Raw genomic sequence first — 16,657 nt, forward strand, 5'->3', positions numbered from 1 at the left:
TGACAGTAAGAAAGAGGGTTGGAGCTGACTGGGGGCTTTTGGGAGAACTGTCAAGATGAATCCCTCAAGCTAGCATCGGGGATATGAGGGACTGTGGGGAGACAATGCTGATGCAATTTTATTAAACCATTGGCTGATTGATTTGTGTTGTAAACCCTCTTCACCATTTCTTCTTTGCAATCTTTGGTAAAATTTATGTTCTTTATTAATGTTTTATAAAAGCATTTTTTTTTTTTGTGGGAGAATAAGTGTAATTGCTGAATCCTACTTTGATCTTAGCACTAATTTAAATCGTCTTAGTCTGTTCGGGTTGCTGTAACAGGATACCATAAACTGGGTGGCTTATAAATAGAAATTTATTTCTTACAGTTCAGGAGGCTGGGAAGTCCACGATCAAGTGCCAGAACAGTGTCTGATGAGGGCCCACTTCCTGGTTCATAGATGGCCATCTTGTATCTTCACATGGTGTAAGGGGAAAGGGAACTCTGTGGGGTCTCCCTTTTTTTTATAAGGACATTAATCCCACTCATGAGAGACCCACCCTCATGACCTAACCACCTCCCAAAGACCCCCACCTTCAAATACAATCACAATAGGGATAAATTTCAACATCCGAATTTTGTGGGGAAAATGTTCATTCCGTAACAGAAACCCAGACTACGTGTGGAGATGGCCGATATAGAGTTTTGTCTCCATTTAGTCACTCTGGGTCTGCCATATTTTCAAAAAATTTTTATTTATTGGGATAACATTGATTAGATTAATAACATTCTGTAAATTTCAGGTGTACATCATAATTCATCTGTATCCTCAATGTGTGCTCACCTCCTGAAACCTATTTTCCTTCTGTTACCACATATTTGACCCCGTTTACCCTTTTTGTCCTCTCCCCATTCCCTTTTGTAACCACCATTCTGTTTTTTTGTATCTGTGAATTTGTTTTGCTTGTTCCTGTTGCTTTTTGTTTATATCCCACACATGTTCTTTCTTAAGAGTCCCTGGGGAAGGAAGGGCACCAGGAGGGCAGTGGAACAAAGGAGAATGGGAATGCTAAAAATTGGATAGCGCAGGCGCCAGGGAGCTGTGGGCCTGGATAAGAATGGCCTACGTAGTCTAGGAAGCTAAGCTCTCCTGCTTCATGGTAATCCAGATGGCACTTGCATGAACCTGCCAAGCAGGAAGAAACAAATTTCTTCCCAGAGCTCCTTATGGAACATGGAGAATCAACCATAGCTTTCAAGCCAGACTGTCTAACTCCTAGTTTCTCTCTGGATTTATTATTTCCTAGTTTATCATTTATCAAAAATCTTTTTTTTTTTTTTTTTTCCCTTTTTCTTTCTTCAACTTATTCCAGTTTGGTCTCAGATGGACCTAGTTCAAGGGCAGGAAATCATGTTCCAAGGTTGGGCCAGAAAGATAACAGGGCAAGAGCACCTCCCTGTGGTTGAGTGGCAGGAGAGCAAGAACAGGCTGGCTTCTGGATCTACTCTAGGGAAGAGAGAAATGCCAGGAAATAATTGGTGGGAGGTATAAGCTTTGTTTGGAGTTTTATCATTAAAGTAGGTGGCACTTTCCTTAGATTATTGTTTCTTTAGCACCACAAGGTGACAGACCATGAGGTCTGAAATGCAGAGAGAATATAGGTTCAGGATAGCCAAGATTTTTAAAGCCATTAAATGTATTTTAGCATGAAATGAACACTATCGTATGCAATCAGTTTCTGTTTGCATAACCAGTTAAATCAGATATATGTTAGTGATTTTTTTTTGTCTGGTATGACGGGAAAATAATGTTTAAATGAATATATAAATTAAATAATCTCTACTGGCATTGTTAATCTAGAAGGAAGTATTGTATAGACAATAGTAAGAACAAGGACATTTAGTCTGTACTTTCAAATGGGACTTGGTCATTTTAACATTGTTCACTGGCAAAATTTCTTACCACGTTAGTATAGATTATATGCTATTTAATAAAAGATGGCAACAATGAAGTTAATTGTTTTTCTGGTCAACATTTACTTTAAGAGAAAAATCCCAAAATGTGTAGGGATTTCTGATGCCACGAAACCATGAAATGTAAGGGGATATTTAGCAGTCAGGGTGACTTAGCTCATGGTAATTGGCATATGTATAATTGCAATTTGCATTCCAGTTACTTAAACTTAGATATCCTTGATCAGGCTGAACATACTGTGAGTAGAAGATCTCTTTTTCCAATAAATAAGATGGAGAGAGTCTTTGGAGAATGGCCTCACTGAATTGGTAAGTTAGTTTTCTCCGGATTTTGGTGATTTCCCCTGTTCTTCCATAATTTCTCAGTGCTCTGGCCATTTTCTGGTAAGTCATAGTCTTCCGGTTGCCTTTTCTTTTTCCCCAAAGTTGGGCAAGTTTTTCTTTGTTTTTTGATACAAACTGAAAGATGCCTTTGGTTTTATCTACCCACTGAATACAAGATGCCATCTCGGGATTGCACAAGGATTCATGAAGGTATTCAAACAGTCGGAGCTTCTTCCTGCCTAAAATAAAGGAAAACAATGTCATGTTCCACCATGACTGTACACAAAGAACATCCTTGGGAAGAGTTTGTTGAGTGACTATAGAGTTAAAAGCTGCATTGGGGCTACTCACCCCCGTAGGAATGCATTTATGGCCATCAGTTTTTGGGACTTGAAAGTTAAGGGTATATTTGACTTACTGAAGTTTCAGCTGAACGTTTTTTGCTTGGGGAAGTTGTCAAAAATTTTGTAACATCCTTCACTGGAAAAGAAAAGGATGGAGCCTCTCTATCTAAGTTTCCTATTTGTCATATGGTCTTTATAGTTAAATCTTGACAGTTTTATGTCATGTTAAACTTTCTACAGAACAACAACAAAAAAAACTGAGCAAACTGGACTGTAAAGTTTAGTGGTTTTAAAGAGAAACCTCAAAAGCCATTTCCAGAAAGCACGTCATTTGAAGGGCTTTATTCAAATAAGTTAAGTCAAATGAGATAAGGAATATGAAGTTATTTTATAAAATACAAAACAGTATGCAAATATAAGTGAAATTAACAACAAAGGTAAAAATGCAAAGTCTGGGTCTGCATAATGTCTTGAAAAGTTAAGAACAGAAAACTGGAGTAGAAAATGTCAAAATATCTTCATGACAGTTTGACATTGTTTATGAGCAGGGACAATAAAAAGGCACAGAGTAGCAGATTGGATCAAAAAATTAAACCCAACCATATGCTGCCTCCAAGAGACACATCTCAGCTACAGACTCAAAGTGAAAGGGTAGAAATTGACACTCCAAGCAAATGGTATCCAGAGAAAATCAGGTGTAGTCATACTGATATCAGATGAAACAGACTTCAGGATAAAAAAGGTAACAAGAGACAAAGATGGACATTTCATAATGATAAAGGGGACTATACAACAGGAAAATATAACAGTCATTAATATTTATGCCCCCAATCAGAGAGCACCGAAATATACCAAGAAACTACTAATAGAACTAAAGGGAGAAATTGACCAAAACACAATTATAGTAGGGGTCCTAAATACATCATTGACAGCTATGAATAGATCATCCAAACAGAAAATAAATAAGGAGATATCAGCCCTAAATGACACATTAGACAAAATGAACATAATTGACATTTATAGAGCACTTCATCCTAGAACATCAGACTACATTATTTTCTTGTGCACATGGAACATTCTCAAGGATAGACCGTATATTGGAACATAAAACTAACCTCATCAAATTTAAGAAGATTGAAACCATACCAAACATATTCTCTGATCACAAAGCTATGCGATTTTTTTATTGCTGTGAAATAAAATGGTACTGAGAGTTTTTAATCTCTTTAGGAACACAGCCCTTTATATTTCAGAAAAACTAGGCAGGATACTTTGGGAAGATTTATTGTGGTTTTTGTTTGATCAGTGGTTGAATTTCTTTGGTCTAATAGAGAATGAAGGTGACTGCCCATTTTTTTGACTTTGAATTGGCCTGTAAATGCCATGCCCCTCCAGATCTGTCAATAACAACAAAAAAAAAATCCATGGCCAAATTTCATTTTCCCCTTGAGAAAGTGGAATAGTGGATTCCCAAACTGCTTTAAGCAGTCTCTGGGGAGAAATACTCTTGCATCAGTCATCATTTAGCCAAAAACCTCAAAAGTTTTTACAAAGATTATCTTTTGCATTATATTATCTTGAGTTTATGAATTGAGAAATGCAAGGGACTTACCAAAAATCATATCACGAATTAAAGTCACAACCTTAAACAAACTCTGTGCCTCTTATTCCGTGGTCAAATCAATTACAATGGATCCTCATCTTTCAAAATTTGTTTTCAGTTAAAAAAAAGTTTAAATCTTTATTTTTTTAAAGTAAAAGTATTATATGCTCCTGGTAAACAATTAAAGCAGAAGCACAAAATGAAAGTACAAGTTCTAGTCTATCTAGAACTACATTATTTTTAGAAAGTGTTTTTCTTTTTTTTTTGTATACATAATCTGCATATCCTTTAAAAAGTACAAATAATATCATACTATTTTTAATTCCTTTTAGTGAATAATGTATTGTAAATCATAGAACAATACAAAGATTAGCTATAGATAGATGAAATGCCAAACTGTTGACAGTGGTTGCTTCTGGGACATAGCATGGGAAGAGAGAAAGAACACTTTCACTTTTTCTTTACATGCTTCTGAATCATTTGAATTTTTAAAAAGTGAGCATTATGACTTCTGAATTATGGAATTAAAAAGGATTAAAACAAAAAAATGAATGTACTTTGGAGTTCATTCTGTATCAATACCAGTATATAAGGTAGGCCTTCATTCCTTTTAACAGCTGTATTCATACTCTTATATGAATATGTTCTACTTGATGCATGTACTTTTCTCCCAATAATGAATGCCTAAATTGTTATTTCATTCTGTTTCAAATGTATCCCTATTTCAGGTTGAAGATGAAGCTCTAAAAACAGAAAATGGTGAATGATATGTCCCCTAATGGCAAAGCTCCACAACAGAAAACATCAATGAAAAGATACAGGCTTCACACCGTGGAGTGAGGGAGGCAGGGAGGGAGTTATGGGGGAAAAAAAGAAAATCGATGAGAAGCTAAATAGCTGGACAGAAGTAGAAGTGTTATTCTCCTTGGGTTAAATTACTGCCACAGTTCAGTGTTTAACACCAGTGTTCATGATACAAATTCATTTTTTTCAGTGCAATTTTATACATGATTTCTCACTGAATTAGAATATTACTGCATATTTAGAATTTTATAATTCTAGGATACAGTGTACTCTTTTCTAGGAACAAAACTACCTTTCCCAAAAAATACTCACTTAAAATAATTTTAAGTGTCAAGTATCATTTTACAAATTGCATTGTAAAATTGAGATGCATCTGATATATCTCTGTACCGTATATACCAACAAATATGGTAGGTGAGTTCCCATTTTTCTACTCTCACAAACAACATTGCAAGGAACGTCCTAATATATATGGTATTTTGAGAAATTATACACAGTGCCAGGATATGAGCATAATGCTTTACATGGTTTTTCTCATTTGACTTTTACAGCAATCTTACAATGTCCATTCAATTATTATTGTGTTTTTTGAATAAGGAAACTATGGTACAGAAGGTTAAGTGAATTGCCCAGGCTCACACAATTAACTCAGAGCTCACACTCAACCAGTGAGTTATATAGTCCTTATGAGTCAATTAAAATTTTGAAAGGTATCGCCAAATTGTCTTACAAAACTTTGTAACAATTTACCCTTCCCCCAATAGTGTGTGTGAATGTGTGTGGCTCACATCTTAGCCATCAGGGATTACTATCCTCCTTAACCCTTTTGCCCATCTGTGAAGGGAGATTATCTTCATCTTAATTTGTGAAATCAAGATTTCAAATTTATGAAATATCCAAATATCATGGAACTCTTTTTTGCAGAAAACTTAATAGAGAAGGTGATTCCTAGTCTGAGAGCTTCCCAATAGAGTAAGATAGCTAAAATAAATTGTGGAAAAGTTCTTGTTTCAATACCTAAAATATATATACATTATTTAAATACAGATATATCTGAGTTAAACGGACACTTTGCAGCTTTGTAACATCTCCATGAGGCAATAGGAAGGCTCATCCAAGATAATGGCTTGGAGTGGTTCGGTCTGTTTGAGTTAAATTACTCTCAATCGTGATTAGAGAATATTTTGCAAATTAATTCCAAAGTCAGCTATGAAACCTCCTTAAAACTGCTTTGAGGAAGACCTGGTTCTTTTACCTACACACGGAATGATGATCCACATACCTTTTCCTCCCTTTTGCTGGAGAACAGCAGGTTGTACCAGTTGGTTTTCAGGGATGTTCTGCAGAGATTGGTGAATATTCCCTTCAAAATAGAGGTCTGCAGCACTGTTCTAAATAAATAATGCAGCAGAATGTTAACTGGGACATTCCATTTGGTCCCCAGCTTGGTGGCTAAAGTCAAAAGCTGAGGTCAAAAAGAGCTAAACATCCCTCAACTTGTAAAAAGCATGACTGCAGCCGGAACTAGCATATATGGAGAGGCTCTTGGGATGAAGGGTAATCTTTGGCTTTGAGTGGAGTTCCATATTCTCCCCCCACCACCATGAGAAAGTGGAGGGAGTTACTTCCCTCTTTTCTCTAAAAATGCCCAGTGAGAAAGAAAGATCCAAAAGAATCATTAATAGAAATTGGGGTTGCAGCAAAAAGGCAAAAATGGGCTTCCATTCCTGCCCATCCAGGCAAGAGGAGATAAGAGAAGAAAGATGGCAGCCAAGGGAAGGCAGGACTGAGAGAGGGGGCAGGAGGGAAAAGCCTGAGCTACTACCATTACATGTGACAAGGACATGTGGGTCTCCATGGGTTAAGTACACATAGTGGAAGGGGCTAGATTTGAGCCACCTTATATCCCATAGAAGAGGGCTGCCAAGCAGGCGAGGAGTTCCCAACCACAAGCGGTGGTGGCGTAGATGGTAAGGAGTGGGAGTTGAAGTGGAATTAGGGTTGCCAGATTTAGCAAATAAAAATGCTGGGCATCCTATATTTTACCTGGCAACCCAAAGTGGAAGCAGAGGAGCTTAAGCTGGAACCCAAGCTTCCTCTTCAAAGAAATGTCTTGTGGAGAGGCCCTGACAGAACAATTTACAGGGTCAGCAAAGCATGGTTGTATGTAACGATTGGAAAAAAAGAAAAATCATTTCATATCTACATCCCACGACATTAAGACTACTTTAATAAAATGGGTATATTAAGAAAACAATGTAAAAGAACACGTGAATGGAGAGATAGCTGGTGGGGACATTTCCTTTTGCAGGAGGCTACTAAAATATAAATAAAATGATTCAATACATGCAGCTACATGTATTCAATACATGATTCAATACAAATAGCTCTGAGGTTGGGGGAGGAAAACAGAGCAGGTTAACACAAAATTGTAGGTAGAGCCAGTGCAGGGGAACTTTGGGCCTTTGCCCCGTGGCTTTTAGGGAACAATCATAACTTTTTTGCAATTTTCCGGATGGACTAAGGAGAAGCAGTGATGTGAGAACCCTAAAAACACCTCCTCTTTTATAGAAGTCATTCAAACCAGTCTGCAGTTAAGTGAAGAGAAATGACAAAGGGCAGTTCCCTTCTTGATAGCATTGCTAATTATCATCCACACCGACTGTCAAATTCACACCCCTGATGGCTGTAAGCATTTTTTCAGTCCGTGCTGTCTTTAAACTGGGGTGCAGCTAGTGTACATCAAGTGGAAGGCTGGTGTGAATAGCAAATTTGCCTGTAACCGAAGGACCGTATCCCAGTACGTGTACTCACTATTACTGTTCTCCAGTTGTACACAGGTTCCTCTGCAGGCAACACACCATAGCAGTTGGGATTTCCTCTGACATGAGAACAGTGGTTGATGAAAGTCAGGTAGTTTTTGTAATCTAATTTAAAAACAGAGAAAGAAACTGAGAAAAGTTAAAGTTTATGTGTGTATGTGTGTGTGTGTGCACGCGCGTGCGCTTATATGCTTATGTGGTTATATCTGCATTGCTCCTTTCCACGTTCTTTTATCACTTTGCATTCCCCTATGGTGTCCATTGCCTTTTGCCAGTATTACAGATATTCTTTGACATAGCCCATTTCTCTTAGTAGAGTACATGCTCCTTGAAGGTCAGGATCCCACGGTTTCTTGTATCGTGGAACCGCCTGAAATACCCTGTGTACACTCAGTAGGCAAAATAACTGCATCTCATCTAGACTATGTTTCTATTGTCTAAGGATAATGGGAATACTTATTCTTCCAGGTAGAATATATCTTTGATGGCTGAGAGGTCTTTAAGATAAATTAGAATAATTGAAAGCCCTTTCTGAACAATTACAATTATCTGTCTATTAAATAAACCAGATATGCTTAATAGCAAATAATTATGTCTTAGTATTACTGTGTGTAATTCTCTATCGTCTCTGCATTTTTGTATGTGAAACTTTAGATTTATTTAGACTAGCTAACCCTGGATGCATTTTTCCTTTTTTAGAATTAATCCTAGATGCATTGGGTAAAAATGGTCATCTCTGTTCTGGTCATTATTCTTACATGTGTATGTTACCAACAAGCCAATTGATGTACCAGCAGAAGAAGGGACTGACGTTTTACCTGGGGAGTACTGAAGATCTCCAGCTGAATGTTGCCTCAGTACCTCAAAAGCATCTTCAAATGCTTCACCCAGCTTGTCTTGTTCAACACAAGCCTGTTAGAGCAATGACAGAATTCTGAAGTTATGAAATTACCAATTGAACTGAAATTTTCTGATATAAAGGAGGGTTTCTCAACCACGTTACTATTGACATTTTAAGTTGGCTAAATGTCTGTTGTTGTTGGGATCTGTCCTGTACATTGTAACGTGTTTAGCAGCATCGTGGCCTCTACCCACTAGATGCCAGTAATACTTCAACAGTTGTGACAATCAAAAATGTCTCAGATAGTCAAATACACCCTGGGGGACAAAAACCAACCCCGGTTGAGATCCATTGCTCTATAATATACTATTTAAGCACCAGAAATTTATTCTATAGTATAGTATTTAATGTTCTTGCTAAATTTTAGCAAGGAGCTGTGTAGCAGGAGATTGATATGGAAAAATGGATCAAAGAAATACCTTTAATAAAACAGAATCTGAATCATTATTTAAAAATGAAATGCTCTTAATTTCAAAAGCATGTTCCCAAGACTTAAAATTAACCTGTTTTAATTTAAAAAAAAATTAACCTGTTTTGCAAACCGTTTCATACTTATTAATCTGATTCATATATTTTATTTTCAAAATGGAGGATGAGTAAAGAAGATTTTAAAATGACAACTTACCATGCTTCATTAATAAATTGACAATTCTGAAAAAGATTTAAAATCAAAATTAAATAGTGTCTCTATTTAATTTGCCTCTGAATTAAAAGATCTTACTCAATATATTTTCTGAAAATATCTTTGTAAACCAAAAGTACCATCTGAATTCTCTTTGATGAGTATAAATTTTCTTTCTACAAAATTTCCTACATTTTTTTGCTTTTCTATCATTACAAAACTTCTTAAATGTTAAAACAGCTAAATCGTTAATTACCTATACTGCTTAACTTGATAAGAGAATACGGAAATAACTAAAGAATACATTTAAGTATTTCAAAAAATTTTAAAGTATTTCAATAGTCTGAAAATCAAAATCCTTTTTACCTTAGCATAGCTCTCCATTTAAAAGTAATTTCTTTTTTTTTTTTTTAACCTTTCTGATGTCACATACGTAGCCTATGGAGAATCTGGTGAAAGACATGCTTTGTCCTCTCAAGAAATACGGATTTACATTACAAATAAAAAATACCCCATGATACCCATCTGTGGACTTTCTAAAACCCTAGATTAAGAATGTTTGTCTATAATTTTATGTTATCTACTTCTTATCCCTGTGAGTAACTTAGATTTTGTTTTAAATAATTATCACATGGACTCATATTAAACAGCTTTTTAACGCTATGTTCTATAGAACAACACAAAAAGCAAAGAAATCCACATAAGAAAGAGCATGTGGTGGATCCAACATGGCTTATCATTTCATTTAGCACACCAAACAACCGTTTAGACAAGTTCTTAACATTTGTCCTGCAAACACAATGAGCTTACTTTAATATTTAATACTGCATAATACAATGAGATGATACAATCTAATGCTGTTATTATACATATCCACAATACATTAACATGTCAAACATCTAAATTGTATTCAGCTCTTTGAAATCACTATATCCTGTCAGTCAAAAGGGAATAGGAAAAGAAAAGCCATATAAAATGTAACTAGGTAAGGTGATGGATGTGTTAACTAATCTTATTATGGTAATCATTTTGCAATATACTTATGTGAAATCGTCATGTTGTGTACCTTAGACTTACACATTATATGTCAATTAGATCGCAATAAAGCTGGGAAAATGTATTTTTAATCAATGACTTTCAATTAAATATGCCTCAACTCATAAACGCCAAAGCAAATACATGAGTGTTGTCCTTTGAATTAAAAACTTAAATGAATCTACTCTCTTGACTAAAATACCCCACACAAAATTATCACAACTCTTAAAATAACAAACTCAAAGGGAAGAAAAAAATGTTTGAAAGCATATCGATCACTTCAACTGCTTAATGTTTCTTGTATCGAAACAGGCAGTTAAGAGAAAACACTCATTAGGCCAAAGAAGAAAATTAGTAACAGTTTTTACAAGGTATTTTGAAAAACATAAGCTAAATACTTACCAGGAAGACACTTCAACCCTTTACAAAGATGTTTCATTAATACCAGAATCGGTAAGACAGAACTGTCAAGAACTCACTGGCAGAGTTGCATAAAATAGCTGTTTTTAAGGAAGTGCTACAAAAAGGGGATTTTTTTTAAAAGATACAGTGCCTTCGTAATTTCTATTTCATGATATGGCCAGTAGACACCAGGGGCTATTATTTTGAAGAGGCACAGAATACTTTGTATCCTATGGGCCAAAAGCATTAGAACAAACCCCAAGAAACCCCATCCAGCATAAGTTGCAGCTCTGCTGGTCCTCACAGCTCCACTGGAAACCTCTGACCCGTACAACGCTTGCCCAGCCTCTTTTACTCCAATTACTTCTCTCCTGATTTTGGACTCCATATTGCCTTTCTTGCCTGGACTATTAACAGCCTTCACTCTGGCCTCCCGAAATCAGTCTCTTAAAGTCATACATAGGCTCTTGCCCTGGCATTCACGGCTCTCCATTACAATCTTAGTCTTATTGACCATCATTCATTTAAGAGGAAGAAATGGAAGCATGCTATGGTCTTCATTCCACACTTGGATCTACCAGAGACTCCAAAACGTTAGAAGAGGCTTATGGGTGGTGAACCAGTTGTACACGTTTGAAGCTGCTGCATTTGCAGAGCAAGTCCCCTTCTCTTCTTTAGTTTGAAGGTTCATTTGAGACTATTTTTGGTGGCTCTGATAGAAACTATGGGGTGCTCCCTTCACCTAGAATGCTTCCTAGCCAGTCCAACCATCTGCCCATTTAACCATCCCATCTTACCCGTTCATCAGAGTCCGAACTAGCATCCACAAGTACCAGGTGGAAATAACCTTCCCCTCTGAAACGCGTGTCTGCATCACCCTTAACTAACTGTAACCGTTTGCCATTTTAATAGATATCACATTTAGCCAGGGGGAAAACCACCTAAGAGTTTTTTGTAAACCTTGTGGGTGTGGGAGAGATTTTCTGTTTTGCATTGTTGGAATCTGAGATCACCATTGATATGGGGCTATTGTTCTAGACCAACTACTTTATTGACCCTATTTGTTATGCAAATGTTAACACACATTCCCCTCTTCTGAAATGTAGATGTTATAGTAACAAGTGTATAATCACTAATGTTGATGAGTTTTTAATCTGTGCTGTCTCCAAATCTATGCCCTTTTCATGTCACTTTATTTGGTTAATTTATTCAACAAATATATATTACTGAGCTCTTTCCTCTGCTGGACACTGTCCTGTGTCCAGGCACTATAGCACTGAAAAAATTCTAATCAGGAGAAATGATTACAAAACAAACAAACAAATAAACTAGATAAATGTGAGACAATGATAAGTGCTGAGAAAACGATAGAGAAAGGTGATGTGGTCCTGGTGAATGGTCACACAAACTCTCTGAGGTGGGAACATGTGTGAACTGAAATCAAAGGACAAAAAAGAGTGAGCGAAAGAAAAGCAGAGATGCAAAGATCCAGGGAAGCACCTCCTGGCAGAGGAAATAACTGGTACAAAGAGCTTTAGATGGAAATGGTTTATTCAAGGCACAGAAAGAAAGCCAGGGCGGGCTGGAGCAAAATGAGCCCAGGGGCCAAGAGGCAAAGTCAGAGAGGAAGGAGGGAGTCCAGATCAACCTACATATCCAGCCAAAAAGAATCTAAAAATCACTTGTGATAGTAGTTACCAGCTTAGCCCCACTTCACAGAGGAGGAATCTAAACCAAGGCTCGAAGACGTTTCGTGATTTATCCTAAGGCCAATTGTTAGTGAGAGATAGGCTGGTCTGCATCCAGATTTGGACCCAACTGACTTCATGCTCTCAACTCCATGCTGGATGGAGCCCGGGATCTGAAGACTAAATTCCTTTAGGCCAGGGTTCTCAGTCTTGATGACAGTCTCTATAGCGCCCAGCTACAAGCTTGGTACATATTTGAAATTAATGGAAAAACAAGTACACTTTCTAAGCCAGCATTTTGCCAGCTGATGTCTCCAGAGTTTTGTTCTGTAAGATGTTAATAAATGGATCCTGAAAAACAGTTGAGTGAACACGTTTTGCTGCTTGAACTTCTTTAGTGAAGGCAGTGAGTATGTTGATGAGTATGACAGTCCTATATCACAGATGAGAAAATAGAAATGAAGTTTTGGGTTCCGTAGGGCTAAGGGTTGAAGTTGCTTTCAGCAACCCGGAAGTTGACGCATTGTCCTTTTAGCACTTTAGAAGTCAAGGTTTCTTCTATTACTTGACAATCTGATGAAAGTTATGAGTTCTCTCCCTGGGAAAATGCCATCAGCACACATTTTTCAGGCAAACCCTCCCAGTCAAGCCAAGGGACCACACTGTGGGAGCTCCTGTTATAGTGTATTTTCAAAGTCTTCTTAATTAAGGTCTTAAGGATTGACTCTTAAGACAGTTGTACCCAATACAGACACCCACACAAAGCATCTTTTTGGGAGTGGACACCAGTATTCACTTCAGGAGTAAACTGAGTAACAAGGGCTCTAAAGGAAGGATCCCTGATTGACAGGTTTCTTTTTACAAGAGTTCATTGTCCTCAGTGGCAATTGAGATTATTTTAGAAAATCTTAAGCAGCAGATGTCCTGGTGTCTAAATCCTAGGGTGCCAAGCTTCAGGAGGAAGATGGCATTTTCTGAGAATAGAGAAGTTCAGAACCCAGGAAAAAAGGAGACTAAATTCAAGCTCTTACCACTTTGCAATTTCTATTTAAATAATTAAATTGTTTAGGGGATTACAGAATCCCCTAATCTTAGTAAGATCTCTGAAAACCTAATAAGCAAATAATATTGCTAGACCATAAAGAAGGTGCTAAAAAATTTCTGTCTGAGTAGGAAAATTCCTAGAACCATAGATTATAAGGCAAATAGCTAACCTTCACCCTCATTTTAATAATTATTTGCACTGGATTACTCTTTAAAATTTATTGAGACTTATTTTGTGGCCCAACATAGGACCTCTCTTTATAAATGTTTCACTTGCAGTTGAAAGGTATGGTTTGCAGTAATTGCACGTAGTGCCGAATAAATAGATCTAGTTGGTTGATAATGTTGTTCAAATCTTTCATATCCTTATTGATTTTTTTGTTTGCATGTTCTGTCAATTACGAAGATTACAGAACATTACAAAGATTACAAAGAGTAATGTCCAACTGTAATTGTGGATTTGCCTATTTGTCCCTTTAGTTCTGTCAGTTTGTGCTTCAAGTATTTTGAAGCTTTATTATTAAACACATATACATTTAGAATTATACGCTCCTGATGAACGGAGCCTTTTATCCTTATAAAATTTCTGTCTTTCTTTCTGGCAATCCTTTTCTGGTAGTCCCTGAAGTCCACTTTGATATTAACCTCACCAGGATTCTTATTCTTTTTTTACTTTCAACATGTCTATATTGTGGCTTTATATTTAGAGTATGACTCTTTAAGCAGCATATAATTTGGTATTGCTTTTTAAAATCTAGTTTGACTATCTCTGTCTTTTTAGTGCTTCGTCTAATTTAGTATTTATTGATATGGTCATGTATAAGTCTACCATCTTGCTATTTGCTTTCTACTCTATTTTTTGTTGCTTTGTTCTTCATTTCCTGCTTCCTTTTGGATTAAATAATTATCGTATTATTTCATTTTATTTCCTCCATTAGCTTTTTATAAAGTGATATGTTATGATATACCATTTCATGTACAATGTAAGAACCTTATCATTATATTCAGTATAATTCCATTTACATCCCTTCTTATCCTTTGTGCTACTCGTCACATATTTACTTCTACGTACGAGTATGTTATTACACTAGATTATTTAACCCTCACAACTATGCTGTGAGGCAGTATTATTATCCCTGAGTTCCATTTGTGGCTCCATATCTTCTGTGTAAACTTGGATAAATTACTTAACCACTGTTTCCTAGCAGTAAAATGTGGATAATGATTTTACTTACCGCATCAAGCTATTGTGAATATCTGAGTGAATCCATGTATTGTATGTTGAATAGTCCTGGTATTTAATAAATGCTCAGCAAACGTTAGGTATTATTATCCATTTTATAGATGAAGAAACAGAAGTTCAGGAAGGTCAAGTGACTCCGTCAAGGTCACAGATAGTGAGTGGGAGAGGTGAAAGTTTTCAAACCAGTTCTACCTGACTCCAACCAAAGGCTTATAACCACTCAGCTGACTGTGCTTCTTATCTATAGGGTGAGCCTGGGAGTGAGAATGAGAATGAGAATAAGAATTCGATAATTGCTCTCGTCAAAGAACTCTTGAGAGGTTTTATTGAGATAGTGCAGGAGAAAGAGTTGAACATATGCACTGCGGTAAATGTTTATCACCAAAACAGCTCCTATTTTACCACATCTCGGAAGAGCAGCCTAGCTGGCAAGTGGCAGAGCCAGGACTCAAACCCAGGTCTTCCCTTGCCATGACTGGTGCCTCTTCCCAATAACCAGGTTAACAAGCGTTCTTCATAGGCTGTGTGTATTTACTGCAATTACTTTAATAGTTCCTTGAACCCGTGTTCATACCAATGGAGAAAACTCCTCTGACACAGGACTAGCAAAAAAAACACCTGTGCAGACACACATAAAGATAGAAAAATATCTACATATGTATACCTATATGCACCCTGACAAGAGAATGAATAAATACATGGTGTTATGTCCACATAACGGAATAATACAGAAGAGTGAAATGAATAAACCATAGCTAAATGCAATGACATAGAAGAATAATGTTCAGTGAAAAAAGTAAAACAAAGGAAACCATTTAAATATAACAGAATTTTTAAAGAGTTTGAAAACAAACAACCAAGTGTATTTTTAACCATCTTTTCTTTTTCTTCCTCCCTTCTTCCCTCCCTTCCTTCCTCTGCTCTCTCTCTTCTTCTTCTTCTCCTCCTCTTCCTCCTCCTCCCCCTTCTCATTCTTCTTCTCTATCTCTGTATCTATCTAATTTCTCTTTCTATGGTTGATGGATGTGTGTATGTGTGTGTGTATAAACCAAAGGAATAATAAGCAGAAAGTTTAGGGTGGTAGATGCTCCTGGGGGTGGAAAAGCAGGGAGATGGTCTAAGGCATAGCACATAATATATTAAAATTTTTTCAGTTTTTAGACCAGGAGATAGGTTCCTGGGTATTCATTTCATTAAAATGAAAGCATACGTATGCTTTTATGTGTTTCAAATAGCATAGTAAAATAATCAACAACAGATAAAGGGAACAGGAATATAAGAAGGTCATCTAATAAAGCAGGTAAAGTTCCAAAAAAGAAAACTCTAAGGAAACAATTTTTGCTTGAACAGTGGAAAAAAGTCATCAGTGTTGTAAAACTATATATTTTCATTCTATATAAAATTCCAGCATGATTTAAATACAATCCGTGTAAATGTATGACATTAATAGAGAAGTATGACAATAATAAATGTGACAGTAATAAAAAGTGCAAAAGTTTAGAAAACTTGTTTTGTCCCCCTCATCATAGCTTCCAAATCCATTCCAAGTATTATTTCTTGTTTGAAACCCTATACTCTTAACAGGAATAATTTTGCCATCGGATAACACTATACCACACATATGGACTTTCTAATTTGTGTTTCTTGGCATGTCACTTGGAAAAATATAAAAGCAGACCCAGCTGGTTTAAAATCTATTGGGTTAGGCATCGATACTCTCTTCTTTTGTTTAATGAGAAACCAAAGAGCTCAGTTATTTTTCTTTTGCATTCATGGTATGAATTCCCACGGTTTCTGTGGAAAAGAGGAAGTTAAAGAGTCAATTTTCAGATTTGAGGTATTAGATGCTAATGTGCTTGAATGTTCGCGT

General features: G+C 36.5%; 1 protein-coding gene across 1 annotated transcript; it reads right to left on the reverse strand.

Moving 5' to 3' along the window:
• Window positions 1-396: 396 nt before the first annotated feature.
• Window positions 397-10,908, reverse strand: SPIC (Spi-C transcription factor). The gene is made up of 6 exons (XM_033116213.1): window positions 10,813-10,908; window positions 9,379-9,404; window positions 8,671-8,764; window positions 7,845-7,957; window positions 6,313-6,421; window positions 397-2,518 (listed from the first exon to the last, which is right to left on the reverse strand). The coding sequence occupies exons 2-6, from the start codon at window positions 9,379-9,381 to the stop codon at window positions 2,091-2,093; spliced, it is 747 nt and encodes a 248-aa protein (XP_032972104.1). The 5' UTR covers window positions 9,382-9,404; window positions 10,813-10,908; the 3' UTR covers window positions 397-2,090.
• Window positions 10,909-16,657: the final 5,749 nt, after the last annotated feature.

This window comes from Rhinolophus ferrumequinum, chromosome 10 (genome assembly GCF_004115265.2).
Source record: "Rhinolophus ferrumequinum isolate MPI-CBG mRhiFer1 chromosome 10, mRhiFer1_v1.p, whole genome shotgun sequence".
NCBI lineage: Eukaryota > Metazoa > Chordata > Mammalia > Chiroptera > Rhinolophidae > Rhinolophus > Rhinolophus ferrumequinum.